Genomic DNA, 19,342 nt, shown 5'->3' on the forward strand with positions numbered 1-19,342 from the left:
GGGAAGAGATGTGGGAACATATGTATATGTATAACTGATTCACTTTGTTGTAAAGGAGAAACTAACACACTATTGTAAAACAGTTATACTCCAATAAAGATGTTAAAAAAAAAACATTGGAACTTTTAAAACTACACGTATGTATTACTTCTGTGTGCAAAAGGATGTTTTTAGAAGAAGAAAAATAAAGCAGCACAGCCAGGTAACCGCCCCTCCCCTAAACAAACATCAGTAATTGTCTGTCCTTGGGCTTGCCTGGTGGCGCAGTGGTTGGGAATCCGCCTGCCAATGCAGGGGACACGGGTTCGAGCCTTGGTCCGGGAGGATCCCACATGCTGCGGAGCAGCTGAGCCCGTGCGCCACAACTACTGAGCCTGTGCTCTAGGGCCCACGAGCCACAACTACTGAAGCCCACAGAGCCTAGAGCCAGTGCTCTGTAACAAGAGAAGGTGCCGCAATGAGAAGCCCGCACACTGCAATGAAGACCCAATGCAGCCAAAAATAAACAAATAAATAGATAAATTTATAAAATAATTGGCTGTCTTTAAAACTCATCGATTCTGCAAGAGAAAGTTCAAAATCCTCACTGACGATGGTAGCTCATGGTCCGCAGGGGCCTCGCACCTCTCCCCGCTCCTGCAGCAGGCTTCTCTTTTCACGCCTCTTCCTGAAACCTCTTTCAGTTGGGTTTGTTAAAATGATTGAAAAAAAAAAAAAAAAAAGGATGAGATGTAGCTCTTGGCTGCCCACTGTCCTAGGTGATCGAAGGGAGGCTCTATGGGGTTCTTGTTGCCAGTGGTGACGTCAGAGGGAGATGGCAGCTCAGTTTTCCAGACCTCACTCTCCCTGGCACTCAACACACTGAATGTGTTTTTTCATTTACTTTCTACATGGCAACTGAGTTGTTTAACCAAAATGGCTACCTGGCATTCCTCCAAGGTGGCGCCACCCTGGCAGGTACCAGGCATGTATTGTGAACTGTTGAGTTTGTCACTGTCAAGGCCAGGGCATTTTGCCTGAGTTCCCAGGGGGATGGTGGCAGAATCGTTCAGGGGGCCACCCCCGGGGTAGAACATCAGGCAGCCAACCAGAGGATGTTTATACAGTTCATCATAACGTGGGAAACTGCTTCTGCTCTGGAGTTGTTTTTTTTTTTTTTTTTTGCGGTACGCGTGCCTCTCACTGTTGTGGCCTCTCCTGTTGCGGGGCACGGGCTCCGGACGCGCAGGCTCAGCGGCCATGGCTCACGGGCCCAGCCGCTTCGCGGCATGTGGGATCTTACCGGACCGGGGCACGAACCCGTGTCCCCTGCATCGGCAGGCGGACTCTCAACCACTGGGCCACCAGGGAAGCCCCTCTGGAGTTAATTTTAAAGAGCAGAATATAGAGTATGATTTTAGCTCTGTAAATACACGCACGTGCACACACACAAAACCCTAAATGGAAGTATATCAACACGCCAACAGAGATTGTCTTTGGATAGGATCATTTTTTTCCTACTTCTGTGCCATGTCTACATTTTCTAGAATAAGCATATGTTTTCAATTTTTTAATAAAGTGGAAAATTTTATTTAAAAGAATTGTTTTCCTGGTCTGAGAATATCTTGGGGATCATTCCTATTAGCACATATAGATCACCTGTTTTTTAAATGAATTAAGTTGTATTCCACCACAAGATGTACATGGGTTTATCTAGCCAGTCCCCCTCTTTTTTTAAAAGAAAAATTTATTTATTGGGCTGCACCGAGTCTTAGTTGCAGCACCTGGGATCTTTGTTGCGGCATGTGGGATCTAGTTCCCTGACCAGGGATCGAACCTGGGCCGCCTGCATTGGGAGCGTGGAGTCTTAACCACTGGACCACCAGGGAAATCCCTAGCTAGTTCCCCCTCTTGAGGGACACATGGGTTGTTTCCTTTTTTCCTGTTACAAATAGTGCTGTAATCTATACACATATCTAAACAAACTTTAAAATACATGTATTTTATAATATGTAAATATACCTACACGGTAGAAAGAATTCAACCTGTACAAATGGTAAACAGGGAAAAGTAATCCTCCCACCTCTGATCCCTGTTTCCCTGGGGGATGTCCTTCCAGAGACGTTCCTTGTGAGTATAAGCATATGTACGTATGTGACTCTCTTCCTTTTCTTTTTCGCAGAAATGTTAGTTTACCACAAACCTGTTTTGCACTCCTGTGCTGTCTTCCCCTATTGGCACATATGACCTGACATCAGCTAGAACTTATATAACCGGCACTGTGGATCAGGCAGGCCCGCTCTACATGTTTTACTCATATCAACTCATTGAATCTGCACAGCAGTCCTATGAGGATTGGTGTTTTGACAGATGGTAAAACTGAGGCTCTGAGATCTTAATTGCTTGGTGCTTCCTGAGTGCAGTATGTTGTCTTGCTTGTTTTGTTTTTCTAATGGCCAAATATCATGGCATTATCTGGAAGCACTGTAATATATTTAGCCAGTCCCTCATGGGTGGGTGTGAAGGTCCCGGCCTGGCAGCTTTGGGCTTCTGCCACTGCCCATTGACCACAGGAAATTCTGTGCATACGCCGAGGTGGTGACCATTTTGGTACTTTGCCCAGTGCTCTGGGAATGCAGAATGGGAAGGAGAAGCTTAGGTGTCCTGGGTTCAGAAAGCTTTGGACCTCCAGCAAGATAAGGGCCTGCTGGGCAGATGAAGGAAAAAGATGTTGCTTCTGGCATTGGGCAGGAAGCCATCAGTGACCTGGTGTCTGGAAAACAGGAGGAGGCTGAAGAGAGTCAAGCCTGGCTGGAGGGACTCATCTTTATGAAGCACGTGGTCCTTTAGGGAATATGCTGGATATACATTAACAGGGGTCCCCCTTCTTTCATTTTATTTTGTAAATTTTTTAGCAGCTTTATTGAAATATAATTTACATACCGTACAGTTTAGCCATTTAAAGTGTACAATTCAGTAGCTTTTAGTGTATTCATAAAATTATGCATCCACATCACCACAACCAATTTTAGCTCATTTTCATTACCCTAAAAGAAGCCCCATACCTCTTAGCCATCACCCCCCAGTATCCCCATCCCACCCAGACCCTAGTACCCACTAACGTTATTTTCAGTCGCTATGGATTTGCCTCCTCCAGACAGTTCATGTAAATAGAATTATACAGTTTGTGGCCTTTTGTGTCTGGCTTCTTTCACTTTAGCATAGTGTTTTCAAGGCACATCCATGTTGAAGTGTGTGTCAGTACTTCATTCCTTTTCATTGATGATGGATATACCAATTTTGTTTATCCATCAGTTGATGCACATTTGGGTTGTTTCTCCCTTTTGGCTGTTTTGAATAATGCTACACAAGTCTTTGTGTGACCATGTTTTCCTTTCTCTTAGGTAGGTACTTGGGAGTGGAATTGCTGGGTCATATGGTAACTCTGTGTTTGGTCCACATTCTTGAGTCCTGGGTCTTCCATTTCCTGGTTGCTGTAGGTCTGAAGGCAAATCACCTCCTCACTCTCTGAGCCTTGGGTACCTCGTCAGTGGACTGGGAACTGTCCTACCTGCTTGTCCGTCCTTGGCAAGGTTACCATGAGGTGCCGGCCGGGGTGCTGTCTGAGGAAAGACTTCCAGGAGACAGGGCGCGTAGCCATCCTAGGGAATGTTATTGCTTTGCTGCTCCCATCCTTCTCTTCCTGTCCTCTCTAGCCAGGACTCTGAATCCCACTGGTCAGGGAAGATGACCTGCAGCTACTGTTTTCAACAGAGAGAGATTTCTTGAGGATTTTTAACTTTGCTTCCTTTATAATTATTTGTTTTATTGCTTATAGAAGTAATGTATGCTCCTTGCAGAAGACAACTTTGAAAGTGCAGATACAATTGCTGTTAAGGTCTTAGTGTGTATTTCCTTATAAATACAGACACGACTAAATAAACAGGGACTTTTCCTTACAATAACAGGATTTTGTTATATACGCTCTCTAATAACCAGTTTTTCCTCAGCAATCAAGAAATGGTGCATATCTTTCCACATCAGTAAATGTGGATCTAGTCCATCATTTTTTTAGTGGCCCCATGGCAGCCCGTTGTATAGATATGCCACAGTTCCTTTAAGTATTTCCTTTTGTGGGATCCTTAGGAAGTTTCCAGGCCTTTGCTATTATATTCAGTGCTGGGTTCCATGGAAATTGCACGAAACCTCTAAATGCATGTGGCCCAGAGTGGGGCAGCCACACAGTGATGTGGCCTCTTTCCATCCCAGAGCATGACTGTGCGTCCCCACTTCTTCCCACTTCTTTTACTTGTCCTTGGCTGTGGTTTAAGCCCTTTACTGTCGGTCAGGAGGGGTAAGTAGGGCTGACTTAAGGCTATAGTTCTTAAAATCTACAGAAGTGATGATGGGGAAAGCTTATTTTATAACATCTGCTTACTGAATGTAACAGTTCATGTTTCAAGAAGGAAGCTTCGGGCTTCCCTGGCGGCGCAGTGGTTAAGTATCCGCCTGCCAATGCAGGGGACACGGGTTCGAGCCCTAGCCCGGGAATATCCCACGTGCCGTGGAGCAACTAAGCCCGTGCGCCGCAACTACTGAGCCTGCGCTCGCTAGAGCCCGCGTGCCACAGCTACTGAGCCTGCATGCCACAACTACTGAAGCCTGCGCGCCTAGAGCCCGTGCTCCGCAATGAGAGAAGCTACTGCAATGAGAAGCCCGCGCACCGCAACGAAGAGTAGGGCCCGCTCGCCGCAACCAGAGAAAGCCTGCACGCAGCAACAAAGACCCAACGCAGCCAAAAATAAAAATAAATAAAATAAATTAATTTTTTAAAAAAAAAAGGAAGCTTCAAGGAGCTACTGGATGCTTCTTCATGTAAGATCTGGAGGCTTTGATTGCTGTGATAGTAGTAATAAGAATAGTGATATAAAAACGGCAGCAGTAGCTGATAACATCATATGTGCCAGAGAGATTGCAAACATGTTAGCCACACATCTGGTCTCACTCCTGGCATATTTCAGGAAATTTACTGTTATTATTAATTATTTATTTAGTTTTATTTTATACTCTCAGGCTCTGAGGAACCAAAGCCAATCTGTTCTCTTCCCAGGATTATGTTTTCCTCTTTGTGAAACCCCCTGTTTTATGTAAGAATAATTAGTCCACTCACCTGAGTTTTAGGCTCTTTGAAACTAGAGAATGTTAGAGCTGTCAGGGCCTTAAGGTCATCTAACCCAGTGATCTTTGTTTAATAGTGTTGACTTACACATGCAGTGCCTGAGGACATTCTCATAGTAAAAAAATGAAAACAATGTAGATGAAGCTGAAGTCACCTTGATCAGCCTCGTATCTTCTTCTATTCCCAGAGATAACCATTGTGTCAGTTTCGAATAATCACTTTTCAGACCTTTTAAATTTATGTTTATCTTTCATTTTTATTGAAGTATAGCTGATTTACAACATCATATCAGTTTCAGGTGTAGAACATAGTGATTCAGTATTTTTATAGATTATACTCCATTTAAAATCATTATAGGGGCTTCTCTGGTGGAGCAGTGGTTAGGAATCCACCTGCAATGCAGAGGACACGGGTTCAAGCCCTGGTCTGGGAAGATCCCACATGCCTCGGAGCAACTAAGCCCAGGCGCCACGACTACTGAGCCTGCGCTCTAGAGCCCGCGAGCCACAACTACTGAAGCCCGTGCCCCTAGAGCCGGTGCTCCGCAACAGGAGAAGCCACCGCAATGAGAAGCCCGCGCGCCGCAACGAAGAGTAGCCCCCGCTCGCTGCAACTAGAGAAAGCCCGCGCACAGCAACCAAGACCCAACGCAGCCAAAAATATATAAATAAACTTATTAAAAAAATAAAGTCATTCTAAATATTGGCTATATTCCCTGTGCTGTAAAATTTTCAGATCTTTTAAGATGCATTTATATATAAATGTACATTTATGCATATATCTACAGACACACATATCCTTAGAAATCCATGGTATTTTTTTCATATATATATTTATTGAAGTAGAGTTGATTTACAATGCTGTGCCAATGTCTGCTGTACAGGAAAGTGACTCAATTACACACATATAGACATTCTTTTTATATTCTTTTCCATTATGGTTTATCCCAGGAGATTGGATCTAGTTCCCTGTGCTATACTGTAGGACCTTGTTGTTTATCCATTCTAAATGTAATAGTTTGCATCTACCAACCCCAATCTCCCAGTCCGTCCCTCTCCCTCCCCATCCCCCTAGGGAACCACAGGCCTGATCTCTGTCTGTGAGTCTAAGAAATCTATAGTACTGATTTGTGGGTTTCCTCCACCAGTAAATGGTGTCATGCTGTTCGCTTTACTCAGCACCTTGCTTTTTACCCCCAGACAGTAGGCCTTAGAGATTGCCCATATCAGCATCGTCATCTTTTTAACGGCTGCATACAAGTATGCCAAGTGTACCTAATCATCCCCCTGTGGACTGGCAGGTTGTTTGTAATGCTTGCCTGTTACATAGCGTTACGAGCACCGACCATCTTTGGGCTGGCTTACCTGGGCACACCTGGGTAGGTGATCAGAATGGCTGGGTCAGAAGTCAGTGAAGAAGGTTCATAACCACTGGCCAACTGTCTGGCATAACCAGATGGCCCTCAAAGGTGGCCAGTACCTGCTTCCACTCTCCTCACAGTGTCTGAGAGCACTCACTTCCTGGTCCTCTGTAACCACCTGTTTTTCCTAACCTGATGGGTAAAATAGTACCGGTGATTTCAGCTTAGCTGAGGTTGTTCACCTGTAAGGAGCACTGCGTGCTCAGTGAGCCACTCTTTCTAGTGGGACCATGTCTACCCCACGGGTGGGGACGGGAAGGAAGTTGACCACCAGTAGTCAAAATATTCTTCATTGTCTTTTGTGAGGAAATGGAGGTTCTCCCAGTTGGTCAGCGGTGGCCCGGAACCAGAGCTGAGGGAACTGAATCTTAGTACAGGACTTTTTTTTTTTTTGGCGGTACGCGGGCCTCTCACTGTTGTGGCCTCTCCTGTTGCGGAGCGCAGGCTCCGGACGCGCAGGCTCAGCGGCCATGGCTCAGGGGCCCAGCCGCTCCGCGGCACGTGGGATCTTCCCGGACCGGGGCACGAACCCGCGTCCCCTGCATCGGCAGGCAGATTCTCAACCACTGCGCCACCAGGGAAGCCCAGGACTTTTTATATTGTGCTTTAAAAAAAAAGTCAGTTGCATTAAACCCACCTGTTGCCAGTAAGGTGTGGCTTGATTTTTTTTCTGGGTTTGTAAAAAAAGGTAATTCTGAGCCTGTGAAATAACACGCCCTCTAACTCTGAAATACTTTTTTCCTTGACTGATTTTTTTGGTTGCTGCCATAGCATCCAGCCAGCACGGTAATTTCTGTCGATAATCCTCATTGAATGGGGGGCCCTGTCTTTGGTTGCTTAGGGCGCGTCTTAGTCACCGGTTGAGAGAGGTACATTGAGAAAGTCGTGTGTCTCAGGCAGAGAACAGGGCGCTTGTACAGACATGCTCAGAAAGGCGGCCTGCTGACTACTCAGAACTCAGCGGGCTCCTTGACAGGTGGGGGTCAGAAGGCCATCCCTGCTATTCGCAGCAGCTGGAATACAAGAGGGGACTGTGGCACTTTTTTAAAGTACAGAAATCCAGCAACTGTTTTAGTCATAAACATGTCTGCTGCAGGGTTATGTATAACAGGGAGAAGGCAGTGACAAGCTCAGAGTCTCACTGTGGAGAACCGCAGGTGAACAGTTAAGTCAATAATGATAAACCCATGCAGTGGATTGTTACACAGCTGTTAACAGCTAACTTGTAAATTCATTATGTGATGTTTGTGTCAAAAAATTTGAGTGATTTGTTCTTTGCTTCTTGGAGTGTAACCTAGGAGAATCTTTCTGGAGGAGAACTCCAAATTTCTAAACTTTAAATGTGATCCAGTGATTACACTTCCAAGAAGTATGTCCTACTGAGCTCTTGCACAAGTGCACAGAGATTTAGATACGAGGATGGTCCCTTTAGCACTGTTTATACGAGGGATTATTAGAGAGAATCTAAACAGCCATCAACTGAGGTCTGAGAAACAGCTTAAGGTACATTTATACAATTGTATATCCTACAACCATGGAAGGGAAATGAGGTTGACCCAGCCTGTCTGTACGTATGACATGGAAAGGCTGGGTCCAGGATCCTGTGTTAAGTGAAGAAACGTAAGATGCAGAACAGAATACTGTCCCAGTGCTCTTAGATTCATGTGTGTGTTAACAAATGCATAGGAGGAAACCGGCAGAATATCTAAATCAACTGTCAGCTGAGGTTTTCAGAGGAACAGAGGTTAGAAAGGACTGCTGCCTTTCTAATTCAGAATTCTGTAGTACTTGTACTTTTTTGTAATAAGCAGATCAAACATTTGGAATCAGGGAAAAAAATCAAGATCACTAAATAAAGAACCAAGTCCCATTGACCTACTCTCCTGAAAGGCTGTAAGTTATATTTGCAGTGTGATTCCAATTTTATTTAAAAATGCACGTAAGGGATCTGGAAAAGAACTAGTCCAAAGCATTGATGATAGTTGCTCTGGTGGACGGCATGTGGCAGATTTGAATTTTCTTTGTCTTCTGTATTTTCCAAGTGTTTTCATTAAGCATGAATTATCTCCAAATAGGAAGGAAAAAATTACAGGCTTCATTTTTAGACTTTGCAGAGATTAGAAAGCCCCAGTAAGGGAGCCCTGGGCCGTGTGCGTGCATGTGTGTGTGCTCCTTATCTCCTCTGAGCAGGCTCCCAGTGATGGAGCTTAGGCCGGGGGCATGCGCTGGGAGCTGTCCTGTTTGGACCCAAGTCTGTGGAAGAGCTCCTAAGAGCTGGTTCAGGAGGCTGAGGGATGCCACTGGGGGGTGGGGAGGTCTGGAATCTGCCAGGCCCAGACAGTGGCCAGCCCATGATCCAGACCCTCCCTGTGGCTCAGGCCTGTGGCCTGGAAGGGAGTTTTGGTCTCACTGATTCTGTAGAGGCTGTCAGGCAAAGGTTCAAGCTCTACAGGAAAAGATGGAGAGGGTATTGCTACCCAGTGTGAGAGTCGGAGTGTTTGTTTGGAGGGGACAAGAAAGGAGTCCACCTTGGAATTATAAAAGCAGTAAAATGAGCTGCTTTTTTTTTTTTTTAATATTTATTTATTTGGCTGTGCGGATCTTCTTTGTGGCACTTGGGATCTTTGTTGCGGCACGTGAACTCTTAGTTGAGGCATGTGGGATCTAGTTCCCTGACCAGGGAGCGAACCTGGGCCTCCTGCATTGGGAGCGTGGAGTCTTAGCCACTGGACCACCAGGGAAGTCCCAAATGAGCTTCTTAAAACAAAAAAATGGGGTCGTACTATGATGCTGTTGAGAATCCGCATGTTCTCTCCATAACGTGCCTTGGTCATCTTTCCCAGTTAGTACCCTTGAAGCCCTGTTCTTTTTTTTTTTGTGGTACGCGGGCCTCCCTCTGCTGCGGCCTCTCCCGTTGCGGAGCACAGGCTCCGGACGCGCAGGCCCAGCGGCCATGGCTCACGGGCCCAGCCGCTCCGCGGCACGTGGGATCCTCCCAGACCGGGGCGCGAACCCGGTTCCCCTGCATCGGCAGGCGGACGCGCAACCACTGCGCCACCAGGGAAGCCCCGCCCTGTTCTTAATAGGGTTTGAATGTTTGGGGTCATGTTTTCGGGCAGCACAACAATGGAAGGCACGGAGACACCGAATGGGTAGAGGGCAGGGATGCTGAACCTTGCAACGGGCAGAGCAGATCTGCACAAGGAATTGTCCTGCACCCCCAGGACCTTGGAACGTCTCATGGGAATCTGTTCATAATTAACTGAGAACTTAGCACTTTGTTAATGTAAAGGCAACATATCTTTTGCATAGTTTGATATACTCTTGAGTTTAAGAAGGTTAAATTGTCTATGAATTTCATTTAGGGCAGTAAAATGGGGTGTATTTATGATTTATACAATATTTATGAAAAGGTGACATTGGGCCTGATAGGGTCCAGAATTCCCACCATAAGGCGGTTTAGCATTTTAAATGAATAGAATCAAAGTGTATTAACCACTCCCCACAGACGTTTGGGATGAATTCAGTTTTGCACAATCACAGTGATACCTCTTGTACACATATGTTTGCACACTTATGCTTGTATTTCTAGAGGATGCATTCCTAGATGTAGAATTGCTGGGTCAAAATAAAGGAATACATTTTTTCCATTTTAGTACATTGCCAGGTTGCCTTTAGAAGAGGTTTATACCCACTGACTGTACGTGCGAACACCTGTTTCCCCACATCCTGATCAGACTCGTCATTACCAGCTGTTAAAATGTTTGCCAGTCTGAACAAGGCGGGATAGGGGAATATCATCTTATTTTCATTCTCGACTATTTGATAACAAGTGAAGCAGTATGTGTTTTCTATACATGTTATGTTTCTTCTTCGGTTTTGTAGTTAAGACAGGTCACTTCTGGCGATGGGAAAGCTGGGCCCATGTGAGCTGGGCCCGTGTGAGCTGGGCTTGTGTGAGGTCTTTTGGGAACTATGTCCCTACAGGGATAATAGATGGGAGTGATTCTCTCTGACTGATGCTGTCTGCCTCCCCAGAGGTTGGAGACACTGGGAAATCACAGGGTGAGAGGAGCTGCCCTGCACTGTCCCAGAAGCCCCTGGTCTGGACCTAACACTCCCCTTTGCTTCTGCAGGAAGCTTGGAAGCATGCAATCAAGAAGGCCAAGCACATGCCTGACCCCTGGGCCGAGTTCCACCTGGAGGACATTGCCACGGAACGTGCCACGCGTCACAGGTCAGCATCTTGTCTACAGACGCTATATGACCCCAGTCCACAAGGAGTCCTTGGGGTTTGCGTCCTCCTTCTGCTTAAAATCAGTGAGGCTTAAGTACCCTTGGAGATCAAGGAAAAGGGAATATAATGATAATATCAGCCAGTATTTGAGTATTTACGCATGCTTAAGGCGTTGTGCATGATCTCATTTAATCCTTACAGTGTGTATTTAATCCTGTAAGGTGTGTATTCTACAGGCTAGGCTGAGCTATGCTGCAAATACAAATACCCCAAGGGCTTAATGCACAAAGGTGCATTTCTTGCTCATATGAAGTTGGGTGAGAGTTGAGTAACTCTTCAGGGCCGCTCAGGGATCCAGGCTACTTCAGTCTTGTGGCTCCGTCATCTCAACACATGACCCCACAATTGCTATCAAAGGGAAAGAGAGCAGACCAGTCTTTCAGTGCCTTGGCCCCAGGAAGATTCACAAAACAGAGCTGGGAGGGTCTAGATTTCCTATTTGAAAAGGCAGAAGGAAGGAAGAGTGTTTTCAGGGGGTTTCAGGAAGAAAAATGAAAAACAAAACACTACCGCCAACATAATAATAAGGAGGACTATGATGATGATGATGAGGGTCCTTATTTACTGAATTTTCCGTCTGCTAGGCACTGTTTAAGCACTCTATATGTATTTACTCATTAAAAAAAGTCTGGAGTAGTTGTGTCAAGCATTCGGCACTCCTTTGAGAATCTGATGAAGCCATCTCAGAAAGTTGCACACGTATGTCTAATTTTACTCGTAATTTTAGAAGACTCATGGATCTGCCCTGGGGCCTGTCCTGTGTCCTCTGTAGACCTCTCCAGCTCTGACTCATCCAGGTCAACCCTGTGAGTTCCCTCAGTTGCCCCAGTGGAGAGAGAGGTTTGAACAGGGTCACCCCGGTAGTTAATAAGATAACTTTCTGACTCAGACCAGTGTCTTTGAATTAGTCAGGACTCTGTTTCAAATGCAAGTGACAGAAACCCAATTCGCAGTGGCTTAAGCATAGAAATGAATGGTTGACTTATCTACGTGGGCTTCGTGTATGTCTAGTTCCAGATGCTCCAAGGATACTTTTGGCTCTGACCCCAGGTAGACTGTCTTACATCAGTGGCACAGATGCCTCCTAGGAGCCCCACATTTCATCTCACTCAATGGGAAAGGATCTTTCTTTCTCAATTTTTTTTAAAACAAAAGTTCCACATTTGAATCTCATTGGCCTGCCTTTGGTTATAGGCCAGTTACTGAACCAGTCATTGTGCCAGGAGCTTTGCTCTCACTGGCCAGGTCTAGATCACATACCACAAGCCAGAAGGTGCTGGGGGATCAGCTTCACCCAGTCCATATGTCCTGAGAATGGAGGATGGTGGTTTTCCAAAGGAAAATTGGGGTGCTGTTACCAGAAGAAAGGGAAGCAGTTGCTAGGCAGGCAGAAACAGTGGAGCCCTGTCCACCTTTCTGCAACGTGTTCCTGCTCCCACCTTGTGAGGAGATGGCTTAGAGCCTAGCGTGCACCTTTCCCCATTTCGGAGGCTGACCTCCTAGTGGGCTCTGGGGTCTGTGCCGGCAGCTGAGGTCAACATCGTCGGGGCCCCAGAAGGCCAGGTTGTGGACTCTGTTCCTTCCTGCCTATAAACGCAGCGTGGTGGCTGGTCGGTGACATCTGGCCTCCAGGCTGAGGACACCAGGCCACTAGGGAGGCCCTTGGAAAAGCAGGACTCACAGGCTGGGCTGGTTCTGTGTGTCTCTGAGCTCCTTGGGGGCCAGGGACCAGGGCCCGCGCCGAATTGTGTTTATTTCTTAACCACAGTAGCTGATTTCACCTGCCCTGGCTGCCAGCAGAGGGAGGTCAGGCATTGATGGCCAGAATGTCCAGAGATTTCTAAATTGGAGGCTTCCACCTCTATTGCTGGTTTTTAAAGAGCTCTGCTGCAAGCCAGCCCTTTATTGGGACAGATTTCCTGTTCACGTGGGTTGTACCCAGGCTGGTTAAGAGCAAGGTTCTGTTTGAAACCGACCTGGGTTTGCATCTTGGCTCTCAGGAAGGTTTTTTCACCTCTCTGAACCTTGGTTTCCCCATCTGGAAAGTGGGCACAATATTTGTACGGATCTCACAGGGCTGAGTGATGGTTGATGGAGGAGTTCTGTGTAAGCACTCAGCATGCAGTGAATGCTCAGTGAACTTAGAGCAGCTCTGTCCTCTGTAAGGTTAGTGATTGTGAAGGACAGTTAAGATCCTTCCAGTGTTGTATGTCTCTGCCCTCCCCCAACTTCTGGGCGCCTCTCAGCTTTCAGTCTGTTTGGAAGTGAGGGAAGACTACTTCCTTTACCGAGGCCTCTACGTAGTAGTAATAACAACGATTGCTGTTATTTATCGAGCACAGTACTTGCCATGGGCTGGTGCCAGCAGGTGTGTGGCTCTGACAAGCCTTCCTCCCCACCCTGGGCCTGGGGTGGGTTAACTGCCAGGCCTCTGCTTGTTTTACAGGCTCTGAGAAGGCTGTTCCCACGAGCTGGGAGGTTCTGGAGTCTGTCGCCCCTGAGGGAGGGCCAGGGAGGCATCTGCTAGAGCTAAGAACACCTCAGCCCTGGGGGAGGTTTAAGATTTTAGGGGTTTACGGAGCCAAGGAGCTTCCTGCCAGGCAAACCTGTTAAGGCCCAGCCAGGCCTAGGGGCAGATTTGCTCTGGGAAAAGAGAGATGAAAATGTTCTGGAACCCTCTCCATCCCTCTCTGCCTTGGCTGTGTATCCAGCAGCCCCTTTCCTGGTTGGACTCAGAGGCAGGACCCTCCCCCAGCCCTGCCTGCACCGGGACCTGGGCTGGGCCTCACACTGGCAAGACCGAGGATGCTGCCACCTCCCATCCTGGGACACGCTATTCATTATCTAGGCCACTTATAACAAGGATATTTACTTATTCAACTGTTCATCCAACATGCGTTTATTAAGCCTCCCCTGTACCAGGTCCTGTTCACTGGCCCGTCTTTGTGGAGTTATAGTCCAGTGGGGGAGCCAGATAGGTAGGGAGCAGCCCGCCCACTACACAACAGTAAGCGCTGGGGGACACGGTGGAGAGGGAATAGCTGCCTTTGACGAAGGGGAAGGAGGCCGGTGTGGTAGGGACCTGGGAGGGAGGGGGAGTGTCCACAGACCCGACCCAGGAGGTCGGCTGGGCCTGTGGGTAGAGAGCAGATTTGATCCCGAGGGCAGTGGACAGCCCGGAAAAGTCTTCTGCCTTTAGCTAGTGAGTGACAGGATCAGGTAATGGACGCTGCGCCCTGGGGTGGGTTCTGGTCTCTGCAGGTACAACGCTGTCACCGGGGAGTGGGTGGAGGATGAAGTTCTGATCAAGATGGCGTCTCAGGTGAGCAGAGCCTCGAGCCCAGTGTGGTCAGGGCTGAGTGGGGATTTCTCTTGAGCCAACGTCAGGGCCTGCTTCCTCTTCTCCACACCCACTTTATTTTATTTTTTAATTTTGGGGGATTCTTTATAGTACTGTATATTTATTTTATTTTTTACAACAGCTTTATTGAGATATAATTCACACACCATGCCCCATACCCATTTAAAGTGTACAGTTCAGTGGTTTTTAGTATAGCCACAGAGTTATGCAACCATCGCCACAGTCAGTCCCAGAACATTTTCACCATCTCTAGAAGAAACCCCGTACCTACCCATTAGCAGTCAGTCTCCAATTCCCTCATCTGCCCCAGCCATGGGCAACCGCTAATTTATCTTCTGTCTCTGTATATTTACCTATTCTGGGCATTTCATGTATTAGTCATATATATCAAAAGATTCTTCTTGACACTCTTATTGAAAATCAGTGAACCGTGAATGTGCATATCAGTTTTCAAAACTTGCAGTCACCACCTATTACTTTTCATCTAACAAGGTGAACTCAGTGGGTTGCAAGAAAACGGAATCAACTAGAAAATAGAGAACTTCCTGCATAGAAAGGGGCAGGATCGATTTGTGAAACATTTTGTGGTGTATCACACACTCAGAAAAGTGTATAGCTTGATGAGTTTCACCAAGTGAACACGTGTATAACTAGCACCCTGATCAAGACACAGAATATCACCGGTGCCCCCAGAAGCCCCTCTCAGCCCCAGTTGCTACTCCTTTACCCCCAAGGGTAAGCACTACCCTGAATTCTATCACCTGAGGTTGGTTTTGCCTATTTTTGTACTCCGTATAAATGGAACCATACAGTATATGTATAGCTCAACATTTTGTCCATGAGGTTTGTACATGTTTTTTCTAGAACTGTAATTTGTTCATTCTCATTGCTGTATAATATTTAGTCAAGCAAATAGACCTGATTGATTGATCCATTATACTGTTGATGGACATTTGGGTGGTTTTGCTTTTTTTCTGTTACAGACAGGGCTACAAAAAACATCCTTTGACATGTACTGTCTCTACCCCCACCCCGTCACCCCCATAATATCTTCACCCCCTGGGGGATCTTCTGCTCAGCTAGGGCGGGGAGTAGGGGGGCGGTCTCATCAGTCCTGCAGCCTCCAGGCTGGAAGTTCTATGAGGACTTGGTGCTGCAGTAAAGGAAGGGGAGGGCCCAGGGATTTTAGGGTTGAGATGAGGTCCAGGGCATCGATTTGGTGGGTGACGTCCAAGGGGAAAATCTCCTCCTGGCTCAGCGTAGCCTCTGGGTGGGGTGTGGGGACTGATAACCTGCTGTGTGATGTCTTTCAGCCCTTCGGCCAGGGAGCAATGAGGGAGTGCTTCAGGACGTAAGTGACTCAGCCTGCCTCTCGGGGCCCTGCCCAGACTCCCTCAGGCTCCTGAGAGCAGGGACACTGTGACATTTCCAGTCAAGAAATGGAGACAGTGGGTTCTCTTCTTGTAGCCCAAGCTCCTCTCCATCTGGTCTCCCTTGGACCATACGTTGGGACCGGCTGTGGGGATGGGCTGGAGGAGAACAGGAAGTATGTCCCTTAAGTCCCCTTCACAGCTCTTTGAAGGCTGCTGTGGGGTGGGGAAGCCCCTCCCACCTCTTGCATTTTGTTCCTGGCTCTAGGCAGCCAGGTCAGGCAGGGTCTTCATGTCCTGAGGTCTAGGGCTGGGATCCAGAACACCCAGGTGGGCCCCCTGATGCCTCTCCCCTCAGGAAGAAGCTTTCCAACTTCCTGCACACTCAGCAGTGGAAGGGGGCCTCCAACTACGTGGCAAAGCGCTACATCGAGTCCGTGGACAGGGACGTGTACTTTGAGGACGTGCGTCTACAGATGGAAGCCAAGCTCTGGGGAGAGGAGTATAATCGGCACAAGCCCCCTAAGCAGGTGTGTGGCACCCCTATCTGCCACCCTCCAACCCCAGGACATATCTGGAGATGAGGGCAATGGAGGTGCCTGTCACAGGCTTCCTTCTTCACCGTCTTAGCAGCAGCTAATAACAACCATCATGTATTGAGCCTGATATGTCAAGTACTCTACATGCCAAGAGTTATTTATTTCTGAAAACAGAGGTCTGAGGTTGTTTGAGGTTGGAATGTTTTTATTCCATTTACAGATGGGATCTATTAGTCAGGATTTTTGCTTGCAAATGACAGAAACCCACTCAAACGGGCTTAATCCAAAAAGGGAATTTATTGCCTCCGATAACTGAGAAATAGGGCTGGCTACAGGCATAGCTGGATCCAGGACCAAATTGAAGTTGCTGGGAAACTTCCTCCAGCTCTAGCCTCAGTGTTCTGTGTTGGCATCACTCTCAGGCGGCTTTTCAACTTGTAGTGACATGTTAGTCCCAGTAGCTGCAGGCTCCCTTTCCGTTTCTCGGCAACCTTGATGGAATGACATGTTTTCCCACAAGTTTCAATGAAAGTCTCAAAACTGGGTTTCTTTTTTTTTTTTTTCTTTTTCTTTTTTTGGCCGTACTGCGCGGCATGTGGGATCTTAGTTCCCCAACCAGGGATCAAACCCGCGTCCCCTTTGTTGGAAGCACGGAGTCTTAACCACTGGACTGTCAGGGAAGTCCCATGGGTTTCATTGGCTTGATTAGGTCAGGTGCCTATCACTGAGCCAATCACGATGGCCAGGGTGTGGGAATATGCAGATTAGGCAGACCTGAGCCTTGTACCCACCAGCAATATGGGTTCTTCCACCCAGACTAGGTGGACTGAGATTGGTGGCTCCCAAGGAAAAGCAGGAGAGGGAGTGGTGGGGAATGGATTCCTTCCTTATTTGCCCCTGGGGAACCTAGGGCACAAAGGGGTTAAGTGTCTTGCCCAAATGGGCAGGGATGGAGCCAGGGCTCAAATCCAGGCTTTCCAAGCCCCTGCTCTTGGCTTCTGCACTTGAGCCCCCAGTGTATTGGTGACCTGAAGCCAAGCAGAACTTCCTGTTGCCTGCAGGCATTTGAGGAAATAGCACCCCAGGCCTCTGCCCTGCTTAAATTCACAGCTCAGCTCTCCTACTCTTTGTGCACCTGCTAGCTATAAGGTACCATCTTCGGAGTGCCCAGGAGAGCCACACTTCCAGGTAGCCAGCAGAATTTATTGAGTGCCTACTGTTTGCAGAGCCCTTGATTAAGTGTCCTTGGTGTGGATACAAAAAGCCACATGCCCACCCTCGGGGGTTGTGACCTCCTTAGTAATTCAGTACACTCAGGCCTGGCCACCTTTTCCTTCCTCCCTAAACTTGTTTCTGCCTCAGGACCTTTGCACTGACTGTTCCTGCAAGGCTGCATCACTGCATCTCCTCAGTCCTGCTCACAGTTCAGGTCTCAGCTCATGTCACCTCCTCAGCTAGGCTGTGCTAGACCATCCTAAATGAAGTAACCCACCGCTGCACCCTCTGTCATGTCACTTTGTTTGTTTTGGTTTCTTTTTTTTCAGAGCAATTGGCACCGTCTGAAAGGGTCTTATTCATGTAGTTAATATTTTAGTTGCTTCTCTCCCCTGAGGGCAGGGATTTTATCTGTCTTGTTCAACTCTGAGTGCCTAGGTGCTCAGTGAATAATAACGTGGTTGAATTGATGAAGGGAGAGGAATGTGGTTGTTTGAGGAGGACCTGGCTGTCCCCTTGAGGATGTATCCTTGCCACTGACCCTCACCCAGTTGCCTTCTGCTCAAGCAGGTGGCCCTGCAGCAGGCTTCCTGGTAGGAATGGAGCCAGCTTTTGGGACAGGAACCCTCTGGGAACCAGCCACTCCTTCCCCCCTGGCTGGTTCTCAGAACTGAGGCCACATTTGGGGAGGTTCTCAGCTCTCAGCTCTGGGCCCCTTTGGCCTCTGCAGTTGTTGTCTGCCTGTCTGGTGACTCAGCCAAGCAGTTTCCTGGGTGGTCATTTCCTTGGGAAACCCAGACCTGGCTCCTGTTGTGGGTGGCGTCAAGGGAACAGGGTGCCATGGGTATGATCTTGTGTAATAGATCACAAGTTAGAGTTTCAGGTTTTCCCTGCTCTACTTTACAAACATACACAGGACTTACATGTTTTCTTCTGAGTACAAAGTTAAACATATACTTGGTACAAAATTTAGCAAGGCATGTCTGAGTTTCCTGTAATTCCCCTTTGCAGGGAAAGAACCACTCTTACGGTTTGGTATGTATCACTCTAGAATTGTGTCTGCTGATAATAATGACATCAGCAAACTGGCTCTTTCCTGTGCCAACAGATTTCATCCTCTTACCCATTCCACAGGTGAGGAAACTCAGGCACAGATTGGTGAAATAACTTGCGCAAATTCACTGTATTAGCATAAGGCACAGGTTGAGTTGCTTGACAGACAGACCCACAGTTGTGTGCTAACTCGAAATGGTTTCCTTTTGTCTCATCTAACAATCCCGCTTTGGTGGGGTCTCGGGGTGGGCTGGTGCTTCGCCTCCTTAAGTCATCCAGAGGCCTGGTTCATTCTGTCTTGTTGCTCTGCCACCTGCCGGGAGTTGCCCTGGACTACATGGTCAGATCTGGCTCACTGGCAGATGTCCACCTTACAGCCTCAGGAAGGCCAGAGAAGGAGAGGGCAGGCTGGAGTTGCATCATCACTGCTGCTTGCTTCCTATTGGCCAGGCTTAGTCACATGGCCACACTTAGCATCCAAGGGAAGCCAAGTGATGCCATCCCTACCGAATGGCTGTGCATCCTGTTAAAGCTCAGGGATGGGGGGTTATCTTAGTCCATTTGGGCTGCTGTAACAAAATACCACAGAATGGGTAACTCAAAAACCACAGAAATTTGTTAAGTCCAAGATCAAGGTGCCAGCATGGTCACGTTCTGGTGAGGGCCCTCTTCCTCGTTCACAGCTGGCATCTTCTTGCTGTGTCCTCACATGGTGGACAGAGTGAGGGAGCTCTATGGGGTCCCTTTTATAAGGGCACTAATCCCATTCATGAGGGCTTCTCTCTCATGACCTTATCACCTCCCAAAGGCCCCACCTCCTAATACCATCACCTTTGAGGGTTGAGATTTCAACCTATGAAATTTAGGGGGATACATTCAGGCCATAGCAGGGGTTTTCATTCTCAAAGGAAAAGGGGAATGGATTCTGG

General features: G+C 47.6%; 1 protein-coding gene and 1 non-coding gene across 3 annotated transcripts in view; one reads left to right on the forward strand and one right to left on the reverse strand.

Annotated features, from left to right (window-relative positions):
• The window catches only part of EEF2K (eukaryotic elongation factor 2 kinase), a 62,897-nt gene that overhangs the window by 18,529 nt on the left and 25,026 nt on the right, over window positions 1-19,342 (forward strand). For both annotated transcript variants that reach the window (XM_007103113.2, XM_028498339.2), the window contains exons 3-6: window positions 10,715-10,815; window positions 14,137-14,197; window positions 15,550-15,587; window positions 15,965-16,136. In XM_007103113.2, coding sequence (XP_007103175.1) covers window positions 10,715-10,815; window positions 14,137-14,197; window positions 15,550-15,587; window positions 15,965-16,136 — 372 coding nt within the window. The remainder of the gene's footprint in view (window positions 1-10,714; window positions 10,816-14,136; window positions 14,198-15,549; window positions 15,588-15,964; window positions 16,137-19,342) is intronic.
• Window positions 1,796-1,868, reverse strand: TRNAW-CCA (transfer RNA tryptophan (anticodon CCA)). The gene has a single exon. It is a non-coding gene; the product is annotated as a tRNA-Trp (tRNA).

This window comes from Physeter macrocephalus, chromosome 14, assembly GCF_002837175.3.
Source record: "Physeter macrocephalus isolate SW-GA chromosome 14, ASM283717v5, whole genome shotgun sequence".
In the NCBI taxonomy this organism is placed as follows: domain Eukaryota; kingdom Metazoa; phylum Chordata; class Mammalia; order Artiodactyla; family Physeteridae; genus Physeter; species Physeter macrocephalus.